The 17926-nt window shown below is 33.3% G+C and overlaps 1 protein-coding gene across 5 annotated transcripts; it reads left to right on the forward strand.

Moving 5' to 3' along the window:
* Positions 1 to 1088: 1088 nt before the first annotated feature.
* On the forward strand, positions 1089 to 17051 carry LOC107045263 (muscle M-line assembly protein unc-89). Of its 5 annotated transcripts, none has more exons than XM_029126608.1 (17): positions 1089 to 1286; positions 1956 to 2257; positions 2336 to 5835; positions 5949 to 6082; positions 6297 to 6503; positions 6805 to 7176; positions 7979 to 8219; positions 9719 to 10041; positions 10135 to 10336; positions 10523 to 10714; positions 10819 to 11177; positions 11261 to 14008; positions 14299 to 14449; positions 14879 to 15628; positions 16024 to 16121; positions 16225 to 16405; positions 16490 to 17051. In XM_029126608.1, the coding sequence occupies exons 1-17, from the start codon at positions 1101 to 1103 to the stop codon at positions 16597 to 16599; spliced, it is 10056 nt and encodes a 3351-aa protein (XP_028982441.1). In that variant the 5' UTR covers positions 1089 to 1100; the 3' UTR covers positions 16600 to 17051. The 5 variants fall into 5 exon arrangements, with proteins under 5 accessions (XP_028982441.1, XP_028982442.1, XP_028982443.1 ...); XM_029126609.1 differs by having other exon boundaries at positions 7979 to 8159; XM_029126610.1 differs by lacking the exon at positions 14879 to 15628.
* Positions 17052 to 17926: the final 875 nt, after the last annotated feature.

The raw sequence follows: 17926 nt of genomic DNA on the forward strand, positions 1-17926 counted from the left end.
AAAAAAAAAAAAAAAAAAAAAAAATCAGAAACTGATCATTCAATACAATCAAATTTTTTCAAATTTTTATATTGATTTTCCAATATCATTACTTCTTTGTCACTCTATACTTACATTTTACGTTCATAATTTATTAAAAATTGATAAAAATTTGACAATGGAAGAAATCATTTATATGGTAATATCATATACTCCTTCCAACCTTTTGGCTTGACTGCGAATATAGGCCTGTTTATTGGTTAATTGTGTAAAATTACATTTATGCGAATTGAAAAATAGTATAATTTCTGCATCATCCACTGACGGCCAAATGGTTCTTTGCTAAATTCATACGTTAGAAATATTAACCCGCCAATTTTTAAGCGGCTCTAAATAAGTTGTATGTAAAATTGAAGCCAGATGTGAAAGTTGCTGCTATGTCTCTCACTCGCCATCGTTTTTCACTATATCCGCAAGAGTAACCGAGACTTGAAGATCCAGACGTACCTATGTATAGACGTTCAGTGTAAGTTGCGCCAGCTCAACTGCTGGTAGAGAGTGTTGCCTTCTTTCGTAAACTCAATATTTTCATATTCGAACAAAGCAGTGGTTAAAAACTGTTTTTTACCCAATTTTATGTATAAAATGAAACGAATTGTAACGAGCGAATAAATGCTGAAAGCAAACGGTAATTTTAGTTTGTACACAAATCCATAATTTCTATAATTGAAAATCTCTTCTTAATTCTCCATGTTAGTTTACTTATCTTTATTTCTTTACATCCTTATTGTATATTAAATATTATGCTCACAATATAGGGATGTTTCGATAGATTCCTTTAATACAAAAAAAAAAAAACAAAACATCTTGTCCTACCTTCTCTGAGTCGTCGGGCCGGTTTCGAGACCTACGCGTTTTTATTCTGCTACATTCACCGGCTAATCATTGATGGGCGATCTACTCGCAGTTATATACCTGTATATGCCAAAAAACATATATACCGGCAAATACACCGGACTCAAAAATAAATTTTCAAAAATTTTGTCCAAATTAATATCGATGACTTTTATGAATCTAGTTTTTGAGATACTCTTTCATGCACTGTAAAACGAACAGCCAAAATGGTAAACGATTATGCAGAAATTACTATCGATAAAGAACCTTATGAACTCAATTGTCATGGAGAAAATACCAGAAAGGCACTTTCTTCTAATAAAAATAATGACCTGGAATTACCTACAACAACGACAATCAGTACGATAGCCTTACAAAGTGGAAATACACGTCTCGTCATTGCACTTCTCCAGGTGAGATACTCATAAAAATTATTGATTTAATTTTTCAATTATCACATTACCATTATCAATATGCATAGTGCTCAGAACTTATGACTGGTTCATCTTGTTGATTATTTGGCATGTGGCAAAGTTTGTTGTTCATCGATCGATTGGAAGAAACTATTTTTAAATCTATTAAGGTTAAAAAGAGAAAAAACGCATGAACTGGAGTGCAGTTAAAAAAAAAACCATGCATTGATCATTCATAGAGTCTGAAAGGAAATATTATTCTATATTATCATTTCCTGATTATATAATATATATAATCGATTAAAGAATGCTTTTTCTTATAATGATAGTTTTTTGCTTCATAAACGGATATAGATCTTAGTTGAGAGCGACTTTTCGAGCATATATATCAAGTTTAAATTTATCTTCCTCGGGGTTTCGTAGAACGTGAACAGAAGTGTCTGTAGATTTCGGGAGGCAACGGAATGCCTACTTAAACTTCACTAACCATGCCAGGCAAATGCTTCGCTGAAAGTAACTAATATAGTTTTGATACCTACTTGAGACACCAGATCCTCAATTTTTCCTGTAGAGAAAATATGTTTTGACTCATTCTTCTCGTGTCTTCCTAATACTCCGCTCATTTAACTTATGTGAATTTATTTCTCAATTAATACTTCTTTTCTTCAGAGTGGAGCTCATTTGAGACTGAAAGTTTTAGAGCTATATCCTGAACTTTCAAAGCTGGGTAGCACCGTTGAAAGTGCAACAAATTTTGCGACTAGCCATGATGAGGTCCTGATCCATTTAAAAAATAAACAGAGCCCAGTTGAAGAGTTACTGCGACAAGCAGATCACCTCATTTCAACACAAAAACCTCGCGCTGAGGTATATGCGGCGATGGCAGATACTCTTGGTCAAGCGTGGAAAGAGGTGAATTCTTTCCTAGAACTTCGAAAACAAATTTTGGATCACAATGTTTCATTTCAATGGTAATGAATGAGTTTAGTTAATGAAGCATATCATCTTTTTTCTACCAACAATTTATGAAACTAATGCTGCTTTTATAGCCGTGTTGAGGAATTCAAAATAAGTTCGACCGCTTTGGAAATAATTTGTACAGACGAACAATTGCCAATAGAGATCGAGTCTGTTAGAAAAATGATAAATAAAATTTATGATCTTAGAAGAGAAATGCTCAGTGCTATGTTGAATATCCTTCAAGAGGGTAAAAGTTTAATAGAAAAATTGCGTGAAGCAGTAAAGGCTCGATCAATGGATTCTCTACCGGATTGTATGAAAGTTGATATTGAAAATGCCATAGTTCACATAGAAAAATACCTGGAGCAGATACACGAACAGAGGAAACAGACGGAAATATATTTCAATACACGTAAAATTCAATTGGAACAGTGTTTAGCACTGGCCCTTCTGGCAATTGATTTGAGAAATTTTGAAATGGCTCTCAATGATAAAATTACTGTGTTCAATGGCAATAGCAATCAGTTGGGCGATTCATCCACAAGCACCCAAGTATTACTCCTTAAATTGAAAGAATTTCAACATGAAGCTAAGGTATTCCAAGATCGTCTGTTAAAGATAACGAAATCAACCGAGAAACTTGTATTAGATGGCCATTTTGCTAGTGAACAAGCTATTGAAAAAGCTTATACAATTCTAGAAAAGGCAGCTGAGTATATAAATCATTTGGACCAACATGAGAGTCTTCTGAATAGAGTAATGAATTTTTTTCATTCTGTACAAAGAGCTTTCGAAGAATTAAATTATTTAGAGATACAACTTTCAAGTAATACATACTCAACATTTTCATCGGAATATATAAATTTTTATACACAAGCTATGGTATCACTATCACAAGTTACATTGGACCCTATAAATGAAGGATATGCAATACTTGATTCTGTTGGAAGAGAAATGTCTGGAGCTGAGGGAGTGAAAGAAGCCATAGAAGAATTGAAAAATCGTAAAATCCAATTACATGAGCGATACACATTATGCATAGAAGAGAATTTTATAACTTGTCATGAATTGACATTATTTTTTGAAAAATATGAGGCATTAAAAACATGGTTTGAATTTACCGTTGAGGCATTTATTCGTGACAATGCAGACATGGGAAAAGATATTTCAATGGCTCAGACTTTTCATAAAGAGCACAATAAATTATTGGAAGAATTGAAGAATCGTGAAAATGAATTTCATCAACAGTCATGTAAATTGAACATTATCAATGTGGCTATGAATGATGATAAAGGAAAAATTTGTCCTAAAGAAGAAATGAAAAAATACATCTACGTGTTGACAGATACATGGTTGAAATTTAACAGCATTATCGATTCACGAATTCACTTAAGTTCATCTTATATAGCAATTCATAAAATGGCTGCAATACTTCATAGTGTTTTAGATGTAATAAACAATCAAATCACTGGAAATTGGAGGGATTTAGAGGAACATAAAATGCTGAAAAATTTTGAAGAAACATTAAATGAATTCCAAACTCTTTATTTGCAATTGAAAAATGAAGGTGAAAATTTCATTACTGAGATGCAAAAGAATACTGATTCTTATTTGAATAAATCTCAACCTTGCCATATAGTGAATGTAATATTGGAGAATTTCACAACTGAAAGTTTGAGGATAACAGAGCTTCGGGAGAATTGGAAAATGTCAATAACAATGATGAAAAAATTGAAAATTGAACATCTGGCGATAATTAACGAGACCGTCAAAATTATCGAATTAGTTTCAAATATGAAAAACCATTTATTTTCAATATTGAACTCTGATGATTCCACGCCTTCGATAATGGTAGAACATTTAGAGATTATGCAAATGGAGTTTCTCCCTAAATTGGATATAGCACTGTCTTATCTGCATTCTAGAACCGATAATTGCAATCGATATGAAAATTTGCACATAATAATGAAACAAAATGGAAAACAATTACATGAATTATACAATGATCTGGGAACAATTGCTGTGAAGTATGAAGGTCTTTTACAAGTTTTCATGGAGATGGTGGAATACATAATAAAACTTGAAAATAAAAGTGAAAAACTTTTACAAGCTCATCATACCGATTTACCGATTTTAAATTCTTCCCCGCCAACAAGTCTTTCGGAATTGAAAACTAATGTACAGGAAAAATTGCATAAAATTAATGAAATCATTATATTAATTGATAGAATTCATCGAGAGAATTTTATGGAAATAGAAATAGGAGACAAAACGTCACAAGAAATTGTTAAAATAGATATGCAGCAGTTGAAAAAAATTGATCACGGCACTATCGAGTCTTCAATGAAAATTTGTTCAGAAGTGAGAAGACAAATTCAAAAGTGCTTACTTTATTATCATTTTGTTAAAGATTTAAATTCTGTAGATGAAGAAATTTGTCTATTAAGTATTCAACTTCAACAAGTTCGAGAATCCAATCAATACTGCGATGGTGATGATATTTCATTGGTCGAATCTACTGCTGATGCATTCAAAAAGATTGATGAAATCATCTATAATGTGGAAGCAAAAGTCAATAAATTGATCAGCACGACTGTCAAAAATCTAGAATCCATATGTGATGTGCATTCTGCTTTAAAAATCAATAGTGAATTATCTAGCTTGAAGAAAAAATGGAAACAACTTGAAGGATCGGCTAAAGAAATTCAAAAACAAATTGATGTCACTATTGTATATTTCAAATTAATTCAGAAAGTTGAAAATTGGTATATCGAATTGAAAAAATTATTAATGCATGCCAGAAAGGAATCTGCTGTAGGAGAAATCCCTCAACAACCTGAAAATATTTTAAATGCAATCGAACAATATTTGAAAAATGGAGAAAGCGAGCAAGAAAAGAGAATCGAACAGATTCGCAAATTATCAATTCAGATTTTTGGCACTCAAAGATTATCGCAGTTCAATAAAGTAATTATGGCCAATCAAGAAATATTAGATTTATGTGCTGAAACAATATCCGAACTACGTAAATTGGCTCAAAATGTACAAAAAACAAATGAATTTTCGCAGAGGGAACTTGAGGAAGATGTAGATGAAACCGGCAGTGATGTAATATCAGCAAGGTTTATTGACCAACAAAACGATATTAATAAAGTTGAAGAAATAACGACTACAGTAACGGAAACGACAATTAATCATATACTAAAAAAAGCAAAATTTAATGACAATACTTCCACTGATATTGATACATTAATTGTGAAAAAAAATGAGACCATTGATGAAAGAGACAGTATCAATGTACAAGTTTCTGGTTCACCCATCTTTATCGAAGAATTACAATCCATTTTCGTAAAGGCAGGTTCGTCGCCAACGATTAAGTGTACAGTTGGGGGAAATCCATTACCCATAGTTCAATGGTTTCGGGATGAAACCAATGTCGATGATTCACCAGATTATGTTATCACATATAATAATGGTCAAGCGAGATTGCAATTCCTAGAAATCACCGCTGATGATCAAGGAATTTATATTTGTAAAGCACGCAATAAACATGGAGAGGCCTCAACTTCAGCAAAAGTTGAATTAGAAGGTAAATATTTCGAGAGTTTAGTCATATGTTAATAGTCTACTATAAATTATGAAGATATTTGAATTATCAGAAGTACTATACATTTAAAAAATTAATAATTTAATTTAATGCAGATAATAATAGAACCGGGGGAAGGGGAATTGATCAAATTGACGAAATATCAACTGATATTTCGAACATTATAAGAAATGATGATAGAACACCACAATTTCATATCACATCACAGAAAGATCTATTGAATGTTGAGGTAAAAAAGACTTATTAAATCATTATATTATATAATAAGTGTCCAATGAGATAAGGTGAATGGAATTTGCAGACGATTATTATTTATTGAATGAAAATTTTCACCAGTAGTTGGCTGTTATTTTGCTTATAAGGGTGTAAAATTGAAATGGAATAAAGCAATACCGCTAATGATTTTTCTTTTTTATATGCTTCAATGTCTTGGAATCGGAAAGTACACCAATGATACAGAGATAAAAGCAGTAAAAATGGACCAAACAGTGGGATTAGATAGTGAACAAATGACTGTTATTGTTGGACAGCAAACGGAATTGTCTAAGTTAATTCCTCCGAGTGTCAAATCAAATCTGCAAGACCTTCGAGTATGTGAGGGACAAAGTGTAACATTGGATTGTATTATTATTGGGCAACCTGAGCCAGAAGTAAGATACTTATGGAGTTAGTTTTTACATTTTCGGGACAATAATTCGTGATATTATTGGCTCGCGGATGGATGGTGTATTTGGGTCAGCATTGCGCCAAAACTCTATGCTAATTATTACACTAAAAACGAGATTTTATATAGACTTCCATTTCTTGTGACTTCATAGGTAGGCACAATGCATCCATCAGGGGAAGCCAATGATAACAATATGGATTTATGTACTATTATTCTCAATATTCAATACAAAATTATTTATATATATATAAAGTATCAATCAATTTTATTGCTTTACAATTTAGGTGATTTGGTACCATGACAATCAACTGGTTAAAGAGTCTTCAGATTTTCAATTACTCTTTCAAGGAGACAAGTGCTCTTTGATAATTCATGAAGTGGTTATGAATGATGCTGGCAGATATAAAGTAGTTGCTGTCAATTCTGAAGGCAAAACATCAAGTCAATGTATATTATCAGTAGTACCTACTATTCATGAGGAAGATGGATGTAACATGAGTAGTACTGCCCCGCAATTTCTCAAGTGTACACCCAATATTTATGTGCATGAAGGTGAAAGTGCATTGCTTGAATGTCAAATATCAAGCAAACCCGCACCTTTCCTCAATTGGTCATTTAATAATGAAGACATTGTCCCTACTGGTAATCGCACAGAGGTAAAAATTGTGAATATTACTATTTCTTTTGTATTTGATATAGAAGGCATTTAATAACTTAATTTTGGGTAGCAGATTATCCATTGCCACAATGGTGTTCATAAACTGCACATTAATTCAATTACTGCCAAAGATGCAGGGAGTTATACTGCTCAAGTTGAAAACATTCATGGGAAGGTGTTACAGCTATATTTCGACTCACTGTAAAACCTCAAGTTAATTGTTAATGCGATAACAATAGCCAATTACAGGCAGAAGATACGTTTGTATCGCTTTTTTTCCTACTCGCAACTCTGAGAAACCCTCATATTACGTATATTGGAAAATTTAAAATATTTGAATGTACTATTCGTGGCACACCAATGCCCAGGGTAATTCTTCAATTCAACCTGATAATTTTTCATTATAATTCAGTAGCGGAGTGGTAGATAGTTATAGGTACTATTTCGCTTCTGATTTATTATTGCATTTATTAATAATGATGAAAAATTTCATCTCATTGATGAATCACCGGTACACTTCAACTGGTACGAGTTTGGCTCAGTTCCTCATACCAGATTCATCCTATGCCAAGAAATGAATCTCAATGTTCTCTTATCCCATATTCCTAACCAGATCAATGCGGGCGCATACTCCTTTAGCCACAGTATTGTGTTCGATGGTTTGTCGTTAATAGCCGACATGTGGATATTTGTGCTCCTCCTAACTGTTATTGTCGTGAGGAGATATTGAACATAAATTTCAATACAATTCATGATTCGATAATATCCTTTTTATTTGTTTCATTACTCTGTTATTGCAGATACAATGGCTTCTCAATGATAAACCAATTGGGGGAGATGACAAAAATTGTTCTATATTGGCTGAGGGTGATCGCTACATTCTCAAAATACCAGAAATAACTGAAAAACAAGAGGGATCTGTGTGTTGCATTGCTGAGAACACGACAGGGAAGGCTACATGTACAACACAACTACAAATTCGTAAGCTGTTCATAGTAGAATTTCGTCACTATCATAAGTGTATGGTATTGTTGTGTCACAGTGAGTTTTCTTCAGTTTTGATCTCGTTTGCATTGCAATATGTAAAAATTCTTTTCCACTCGTTACAGCCACTCCTACATAATAATAATAATAAAGCTAACGTGCAATGGTGCCATCAGACCGTTTATTAATAAACGTTTCACATCACGCATACATTTTCCAAGACGAAATTCATGAATAGAATAGCAAGACCTACAAAAAGTAAATGAACATATAGAAATGGGAATTTTTTTTTTTGTTGAAAATATTTTCTCGATTTCTGCTTTCTAATAATACAGTGTTTACGTGTAAATGTCGGATTTCCCTTAATCACTTTGAGCATATAGTACTGAATTTAACACCTTTATATCCTTATCCGCCAACTTTGGAATATAATCGAATTGTTCCTATTCATTTTGATATTCTACAGATTAAAATATTTAATTCGTATTATACTGGAAATGATACTTCAACTCATCTGTGTGGTGGTGTGGGGCCCTACCCTAGAGTCAGTAGTATTCCGCTAATAGACGTACAGAATTTCTGTTTTATTTTTATCGTCACCGAATGAAACCGAAGTAAACCAGAAAGAGCACATTGAAATTTCGTCCCGGCCGTATTCACAGTTAAGCGGCTGATTCGACAATCTTAACGTTGTATACCGTACGTTGTCTTTCATTCTTTAAATTCAAACAACTCATGATTAGATATGTGGAAATAATATTTATCCTATTAATTCAATAACAACAATAACAACATTAATAGGAATAATAATAATAACAATATGCTGATAGAATAATTGAAATCGAGAGTATAGAAGGAGTGTCATCGCGGTAAGATAATTAATCCTCTTATCCCGCGGGAAGCTAAAAATGTAAGAGGCTTACCTTTTGCCACAAATCGGAGTCGGAAGTTAGTTTGGATCTTCGGAAAATTCAACCGACTTAATGCTGAGGCTGTTTTCTATAAAAGCTATTCTGAACATAGTATCTATTTCTGGTCATAATAAAAATAAATATGAGTTTCTGTAATCAGGTGGCGGTCATTGGTATGTTATTCCTCTTTATGAATAATAATCAAGTAAAACCATTATAAGTATGATGAGTAACTTATTTTTCGAATCCTACCTATATGTATTAACAATTTTTCAAACTTGAGAAGTATGTATGCTTCAACTAAATGTTGAAGCATACATTTATATTAAGAATACAAATAATAATGAAGAAAACTAAACATGTTATTGAGCCGTTATCAATAGAATATATTCAACATCTTATTATGGAACAATAATTACAATGACATCAATGACATAATTATGAATAATTGATGTTTTTTTTAAGCACAATGCAACTATTTGAAGAATGGTAAATTTAGTAGCTAACGAAATAGTTTTATATTCATATTATTCAATCATCCCAGATGAAAGAGGAGGTCAAGGAAAATTAAATGAGAGCATAAATTTATTTGCAGAACGCTATTACTACAAATCTATTGATAACTCAATTAATCATTGTTGGTAGACGAGGGGATCGAAGAGACGGACGTTATCGCGACCGACGATAGAATCGATATGCAGCCATTGAGCAGTTGTGAGAGATACCTTCAAGCAGAAACGGATAGTGCGGGATCTCACAAGATCGATCAGGGGGAGACTACCAAGATGTCTTCTTCAATTAGTCAGTCTTCGATGAGCAAATCATGTTGCACTAAAGAGTATAAATTATCGACTAAATCCAGTACATTGGAATTGTGTCCATCAAATTTAAAGAATGGAATTACTAAGAGTCACATTGAAGGCCAAAAGTGCAGTAATGAATCGAACGGCGGTCCGCCAACTATTCAGGTAATAATTTTTATATAGTTGTTATAAAGTTGTTATATTATGGATTGAATGTTTGATGTACAAAGTATTGATATTAATCATTGTCTCATTTAGACTCATAAAATTGAAGAGTTTCAACGGATAGTGCGAGATACACCTGACAAAATTCAACAAGAGAAGATAAAAATAATGAGCGAAATCACTCCGAAAATTCAAAAACAGATCCGCAAGAGTATATCTCCAAGATTTATATCACCAATTACTGGAATGATTGTGGATCAAGGCAGTAATGTCATTTTAGAAGGTGTTATTGATGGTAAATTAGGCAATGGTATTTTTAATTATTGTATTATATAAGATTTGGCTACAGAATTTACTCATTTCCACTTTTTCCCTATGATGAAATTTTGAATACCTCATTCATAGTATGTATTCAATAATATGTATTAAATATGTGTGTATAGAAAAATATAATGTTTTTATCATCTATGATTTATTGAAGGCTTCCCTCAACCGAAAATAACGTGGAGTAAGAATGGCCAAGATGTAGAGGATAACGTAAAGACGACTTTTCAACATAATCATGTCCGATTGGAATTGAGAAATGTGAATGTGAAGGATGCGGGGAGATATACTTGCACAGCTGTAAATGAAGTTGGAAATGCTAGTAGCACTGCTGATCTTGTTGTTAAAAGTAATTAATTTGATGAAATAATTTATGAAAAATTTGTCTATAAAAAATTTCCATTGAAATAAACAATGGTTTTGAATATCAGGTTAATGCTGAATAATTTTCAGAAACCATCTTTCCGCCAGTTTTTGGTAAACGATTACAAGCACAAATAGCCAAGACAGGTGAACGTGTAATTATGGAAGTGGAGATAACTGGGACACCAGAACCGAATGTCACATGGTACAAAGATGATGAACCACTGATGGATACGGATGGTGAATTAAGACAACTTGGTAATTGTTATCTCTTAATCATCGATAATGCTGAAAAAAGGCATGCAGGCAAATATATGGTGAATGCAGCGAATCCTGGCGGAGAAGCTCAGAGTATAGCAGATTTTGCTGTCTTTGAACCAACTCCAGATACTATGGTGGAGTTCCATAAAACAATTGTGTATGAAAATATGGCGGATAAAGATTTAAAGGTAAGAGTAAATTATGTTAGGGTGAACAAAATTCTCCCTTACTATGTAAAATATAATGATAATAATGGAATGGTGATTGATAGTTGGACGAAAAGAAAAATCAGTTGCCTTCTGCTGCATTGACCGCTGAACATATAGCAACGACAATGATTCAACCAAGCCCCATCCTGAAAACTCTTTTACCATCCTCATCATCATCATCAACATCAACATCTATGACACCATCACTACGTAAAATTGAACTCATCACGCCGACAACATCTGGAGTGACAAAAAAAACGGAGGAAATTGTTGAAAAAGCGACTCGATCTGAGATGATTTCATCAACAATTGAATCTCATCAGAGCGAAACAAAATCAGAACAAACATTTCATATGAAACTTCAACATGAAGCCCCAGAATTGATACTTAATAATATTAATGAATCACCTTCAACACAGTTAGGTGAAAATATAATGAAAAAAAATACCGATTCATCTCAAGAGAATGAGAATGTTGAAACTTCAGTGATAGCAAAAAAAGATGCATTGAATTTCTTTGAATCAATAGCCAAAGAAGGCGAGACTATCCCTAAAATTAATAAAGCTATAATAGATTTAAATGAAGAGGCCAAAGATGGAAATTACGATGTCAAAGTTGATAAATTAACAAAGAATTATGAGAGATCAACAAAATTCGAGGAAGTTCGAGGAAATAATGAAAGTGACGTACAATCAAAAAAATTAGTCCAAAATATGTCGAATAAATTGCAGAGTTCAGTGATAAAAGACAAAGGTATTGAAAATATAATGATTGATTTTCCATATGATAATTATAAATTACCACTTCTAAATACACAGCGAACTATTTTCGAAGATACTACGGCATCGGGTTCACCAATTCATGGTACATTAACTATTTCCAAACTAGCTGCTCAATCTGAAAGTGCTGAGCAAATGCTCTCGGGATTCCGCCTGATGCCTGGCCCTACCCCCGAAATTGATTATATGCCAAAGAGGAGAATCGAGGATAATATAGAAAAATCAACAGATGTTTTATCGAAAACCAAACAACTTGAACAATTTCAGACAACAACATCGAGTCCTCCAGTTGGAGGTGTGAAAATTTTTCCAACTGGAACTGGAACTGGAACTGGAACTCATCAACTAAAAAAAGTTCAGACAGGTGAACAAACGAAAATTTTGAAAAATCAATTAGTTTCATTCAATGATTCAACAATTGATGCTCCATTAACAAGTGCTGCCAAGGATATTCAGAGAAAACATGAGGAAATCGAAAATATAGGTGAAAAATGGTGGTCTTCAACATCCGATTTAGAAACTCGTTCCCATATTTCTACAGATTTATCTGATTATAGGTGCCAATCTGCTGCATCTTTCAATCAATTAGAACGTTCAGTATCCCCAAAGCCGTCAGTTGATGGCTTAGCAATGGAAAAAGTTTGGACGAAAAAGCCTGATTTTAGTAGAAAATCGTGGCCACCGTCAAATAGTTATCCCAATACGTCGAGTTTTAATGAGCGAACAGAGAGTAATGAACCAGTTACGAGTAAAGTGACATCTCACGAGAAAAGAGAAGAGATTTCTGAAATACCTGGTTGTGGGATAACAAAAACTAAGATTGAATCATCAAGTAGTTTGGAAACGCGGTCTTGGAACAGCAAAGAAAATCGAATAGAGGAAACTATTGTTGAAAAACCTACAGTTATTCCACACGTATCAGCTAACAATCCACTCAGTACTTTTCAAATGCCACTGAAGATGTATAAAGCTGAGACAGTTAAAGTTGATCATCATACTTTAAATACCAATGAAGAACAATCGATCACAAAAAAATATTCCTCGCAGTCTCAAGTAGAAAAGAATTATCAAAAAACTCATAAAACACTGTCTACATTGGAGAAATTGGAAGCACCGAATTTGGTAAAAGCAGCAACAGTATCCCCAAAATTGACTCCAATTCAGCTCTATCATTGTCCGAGTATGAATAGTAATGTAGGAAATGAAAAAATTAAAGATTTCCAAACATCATCATCAATATTTAGAGGAACATTAGCAACAGCGCCAAAACATAATTCCAGTATACCATTATATAAAACAAATAATTCAGTAGTTTCTAATGATGGTGAAATTATTCTTGAACCAGGTACCCCACCTGAAATCGGTTATATACCATTGTCATCTTTTCATGAAACAAAAAATGTTACCACGGAGAAAAAAATTGCCAGGAATTCCGTAGAAATTCCATCACAATTTCAATGGATAAATTATTCTGCTGAAAGTGATTATGAATCAGATTTCGGATCATATAAATCTAAATGTAGATCTTGTGCGAGTGATAATGAAGAACCAAAATATAGGAGAGTTAAAGCACCTATTCCAAAACAACCGCGACAAAAATCTACTGAACCGGAGCCACCTCCACCTTCGAGTTTTGAAATTCCCCCTCCTGAATTAACGGGTCCACCTAGGCCTATGTCAATGGCAATGCTGGTCCCAATAGAGAAAACTTCAATCTCTAGTCAACAAAAAAGTGGAGACATTGACATTTTGACACCAGGATCCCCACCAATCTACGTGCATTCAAATATTAAACCTGATGATTTGTCAAAATTAAAAACTCGAGTTTATCAGAAAGTCAGTGGATATACGGCTGATACTGATGAACCCATTAATAATTCTACTAAGAGCTCGTCAATCTCTAAGAATTACGAGAAATGTGAAAGCGTTTCCATGGCATCCAGTACATTTGATTCAAAAATGAATTTAGACAACAGCTCATACAAAAGCTCGTCAGCACAAGCTTATGATGAATGCGTAGCACCCAATAAGGTTCGATATATTATACGTTGTGCAAATACTTTTTAAATAATTTCACAATTTGTGCGTCATAACGAGAGCTTTGTTTTCATTATTTCTGACTGACCATTATTTTTTATACTGGTATTTTATGGATTTTCCCAAACCCAATTATTTTTCTCTACCCGTAGAGCCTTTATCCCGCATGTTACCAATTTGATCATCACCTTTATATGTTGATCAATATTGATTGCTATAACGAATCCTATTTGCCCCGCTATGGATGTAATTGTACTCGTATTCCAAAATATTTATTTTTCCAGCAACAGAAAGGTCTATTTAAATTCGCCGGGAGCGAATCTTGGAGGAATGACTCTGGAAACGATTATGTCAATAGAGTATCATCAGTAGAAGAGTCGCGTAATGAAACGAGAACCAATTACTCTGCTAAATATTCGAAACCACTTGTATCAGGTAAAAATTGAGCTTCTAATTAGTGATAATTAACCATATGCAATACTAGCTGACGTCGGAGTTCAGATGCGAAAAAGCGCAGCGCATGACATTGTTGTTTTTTGAATATTATTCTGATTTGCATAATATTCAATTTTTTCAGAAATATATTGAATGTTTTTACCATACTCCACTCAGTTTCGTTTCAACGAGACATATCCTTTCTATTGGACAGCTTTGCTTCTTAGCTTTATTAGGTAACTTAGATACTGTCGCTAATAGCTATCTATGTACATATTAGATAAAAATTTGTAATAATGCATAATTCTTGTCAAATGCATTTTTTTTAATGAATTTGAATAAATTTCATCTGATTTTATGCAAATTTTAATTTTCTTAATACGCAATTAATTTGCTTTTTTCCACCAATATATAAACTTTGATATTCAGGAACTGAGGAATCAATCACTGAATCGATTTTCTCATCATCTGTTTCCGAGATAATGGAAAAACAAACGTATGAAAAATTGGAGAAAGCATTTCCATCATCTGAAAATGCAATAGTACATCAACCAATTGTTGCACGAAAATCTGTTTTATTGCCTGGTTCACCGCCCGAAATTGCTTATGCTCCCCAGAGACAAGTATCTTTGGAAAAATTCGATCAAGTATTACATTCAAATACTGTAAAAAAACAAGTAAAACAAATGACTCAAGTGCAGGACCACTCACAATCCAGTGAGAAAACTGTTGATGTGGAACAAACAAATCATGTAATGGAATTTGAAAAAAATCCAATGTTCACTAATATTTCAACCCCAAGTCCATTTTTATGGGGTCAATTTAAAGAATCTGATTATGCAAGTCTTAATGATTCAGTAAGAATTCGGCCCAGGTGGACTCCTAGGGGAAGCAATACGGAGGATCCACGATACAAAAGAGTCGATTTTTTCTCGAATAAGGAGTTTGATAAAAGAGTAGTCACGAAATTCAATGAACAAGTCACAAGTAAAAATCCAATTATAAATTTTGATAATTCTCTGGGGAGTTTAGGTGCAATGAAAAAACAAATGTATCAGACAAATCGACAAATATGTGATCCACTGAGTCTACCAGTCATGAAAACATTTACTGCAAATCAAGATGAAAAGAGTCTATCCAAACATCTTTTCGAGTACAATATCGGGGAAACTGCCAATAGTAAGAACCATTTCGAAGATATTATGCCTTTCTGCTCTACTTTTTCTTCACATCGTCTTCATATTATCTATAGAGAATTACTTTGGAAGATTTTTCTACACGGCTTACTTTCATACACCATAGGATACGAGACAATCTTTCATGATATTCATGTTTACTAAATGAATGTGAAATATCTATTGATTGGGTAGATATATCTGTACAGATTTTATACTTTTAATATTACGTAATATTTAAATTATTACGCAGACTGTAAAATTCATTATTTGCAGCACTTTCGCTAAGTGAATAGCCAACTACGTGTCTTTTTTTGTTAAAGCTAATCTTGTACTTTCGGTGTGATTTTGAAACTCGTATTTCTTTTTTTTTTTCAATTTCATTATTTCTGTTCTCAGATCTACCACGGTCAGGCAATTCTACCTTTTCTAAAGAGAAAGACATTGTTCAGCCATATCTAGATATATTACCGAAGAAAGCCCCTTTTTTTACCACGGTAATAATGACTCCATCAAATTGATCGAAAATTTATATTATTTTAACATATTAATACTTGTTAGAGTTATTGATTGATGTATTATCTTGCATTGTTATTATAGCCGATTAAAGATATTGCTGTGGTAGCCGGCCAGACCGCTAGGTTTGAATGTATCATTGAAGCGGAACCACAACCCGAAGTTTTTTGGTCTAAAAACGGCGAGGTTATACAGAATTTATGTAATTTTGAGGTCTATTATAGAAATGGTGTATGTCGACTAGTCTTGCCTGTTGCATATCCCGGTACGTAATTTCTTGCAATTTTTTCATTCTCATGCTGATAGATTGGAAAATAAAATTTTCATTTGAATCTAAAATTCTCTACAGACGATACTGGCACATATATATGTACGGCTGTAAATAATCTTGGCTCCAATACTACCTCTGCCACTTTACATGTGAAAGGTAACAGAAAATCCATACGAGCATTCAACTAATAAGCAATGAGGATGAAATTTAAATAAACTTGTCATTGGTGGCCATGATCTAAGTGGTGGCGGGATATAAGTGTCGTGGAATTTTGCTCCTATCATCACAATTTTTCGTGTATAAATATGTGGTTAATGACGGGAAGAAATTAACGAAAAAGCATGATAAGCTGTTCTCTGAAAATTACTGTTCTCTCATCGCAGTTATTATTTTAAAAAACACCCAGGTTGTATAGTTTCAAAAATAATCATAATAAAGTCATGGATAGCAGAGATCAATTGATCAAGGTAGTTATCACCGCCGAAAAAGTTCCAAATATCTACTTGATAAAATTCACAACTTTTTTGTATTCTATAATTTTACATGAAGATCATAAGTATGTTTGACTATTCGAATATCACCTAGATTTGAAAAATAATTTATGACATCAAGAAATATAATAAAAATAAATATTGCAAAATTTCCGGATGATTAAAACTTGACGTAATAAAAATTTTGGTATCATTTTTTTTGTTCAAGTTTGTCTCTGATCACCCTATACTCGCTATATCCTATCCAATCGATTTCACACTACCATAAATGTAATATTCGTTATGTCATTAATTTTAATATTCATTGCTAATGATATAGTTTATTCACCGAATTCATCGTTATTTGCGTCTCTTTTAACTTTTCCATTTGAATAATTCGTTATACCATTGTATCACATAAATGTAATAAAATACATTGGGGAAATAAATCTCACGAAACTCGTCATTTATTTGCATCAACTATACCATATTGGGACTCAAGAACGTTGGGGGGTATCATGTTAATGAGCATTTTTAATGGTACATTTTTATAAGCTCTTCATTCATCAGTAGATATTGTGCGTACCTTTCTTAACATATTTCTTGATTAGGTTCATTAATGTTTCAGTTGTTCTATCTTCAACAACTTCCGCAAATATTTCTATTGTTGTTCGGTCAATTCCTCTGAATACCCAGTAACCGTTTTCAGAGTCTTCAGCATTTTTGTCAGGTCTGAATCGGGTTTTGTCAACTTCCACCACATTACCCTCTCCACCAACCAACCTAACAAATTTATTCCTTCTTATTGGACAAATTGCTCTGAATATTTAATTTAATTTGACCATAATTTGATCTATTCGTTGGGTTAAATTGTCCAGTCAGATATTTCTGAGTAGGGTTGATAATCAATTAATCGATCGAGCTGAGTACGGAGAGTTCTCAAGGCTGCTGGACGTCTGGCCCTCGATGGCTGCAATGTCAAGCATCTGTCCAAGCACGAACCCCCGGACGCGTGTAAGAAGTTCAGAGAGTACTTGACGTCAGT

The sequence above is a fragment of the Diachasma alloeum genome, unplaced genomic scaffold (genome assembly GCF_001412515.2).
Source record: "Diachasma alloeum isolate Michigan unplaced genomic scaffold, Dall2.0 Dall_scaffold_00906, whole genome shotgun sequence".
NCBI lineage: Eukaryota > Metazoa > Arthropoda > Insecta > Hymenoptera > Braconidae > Diachasma > Diachasma alloeum.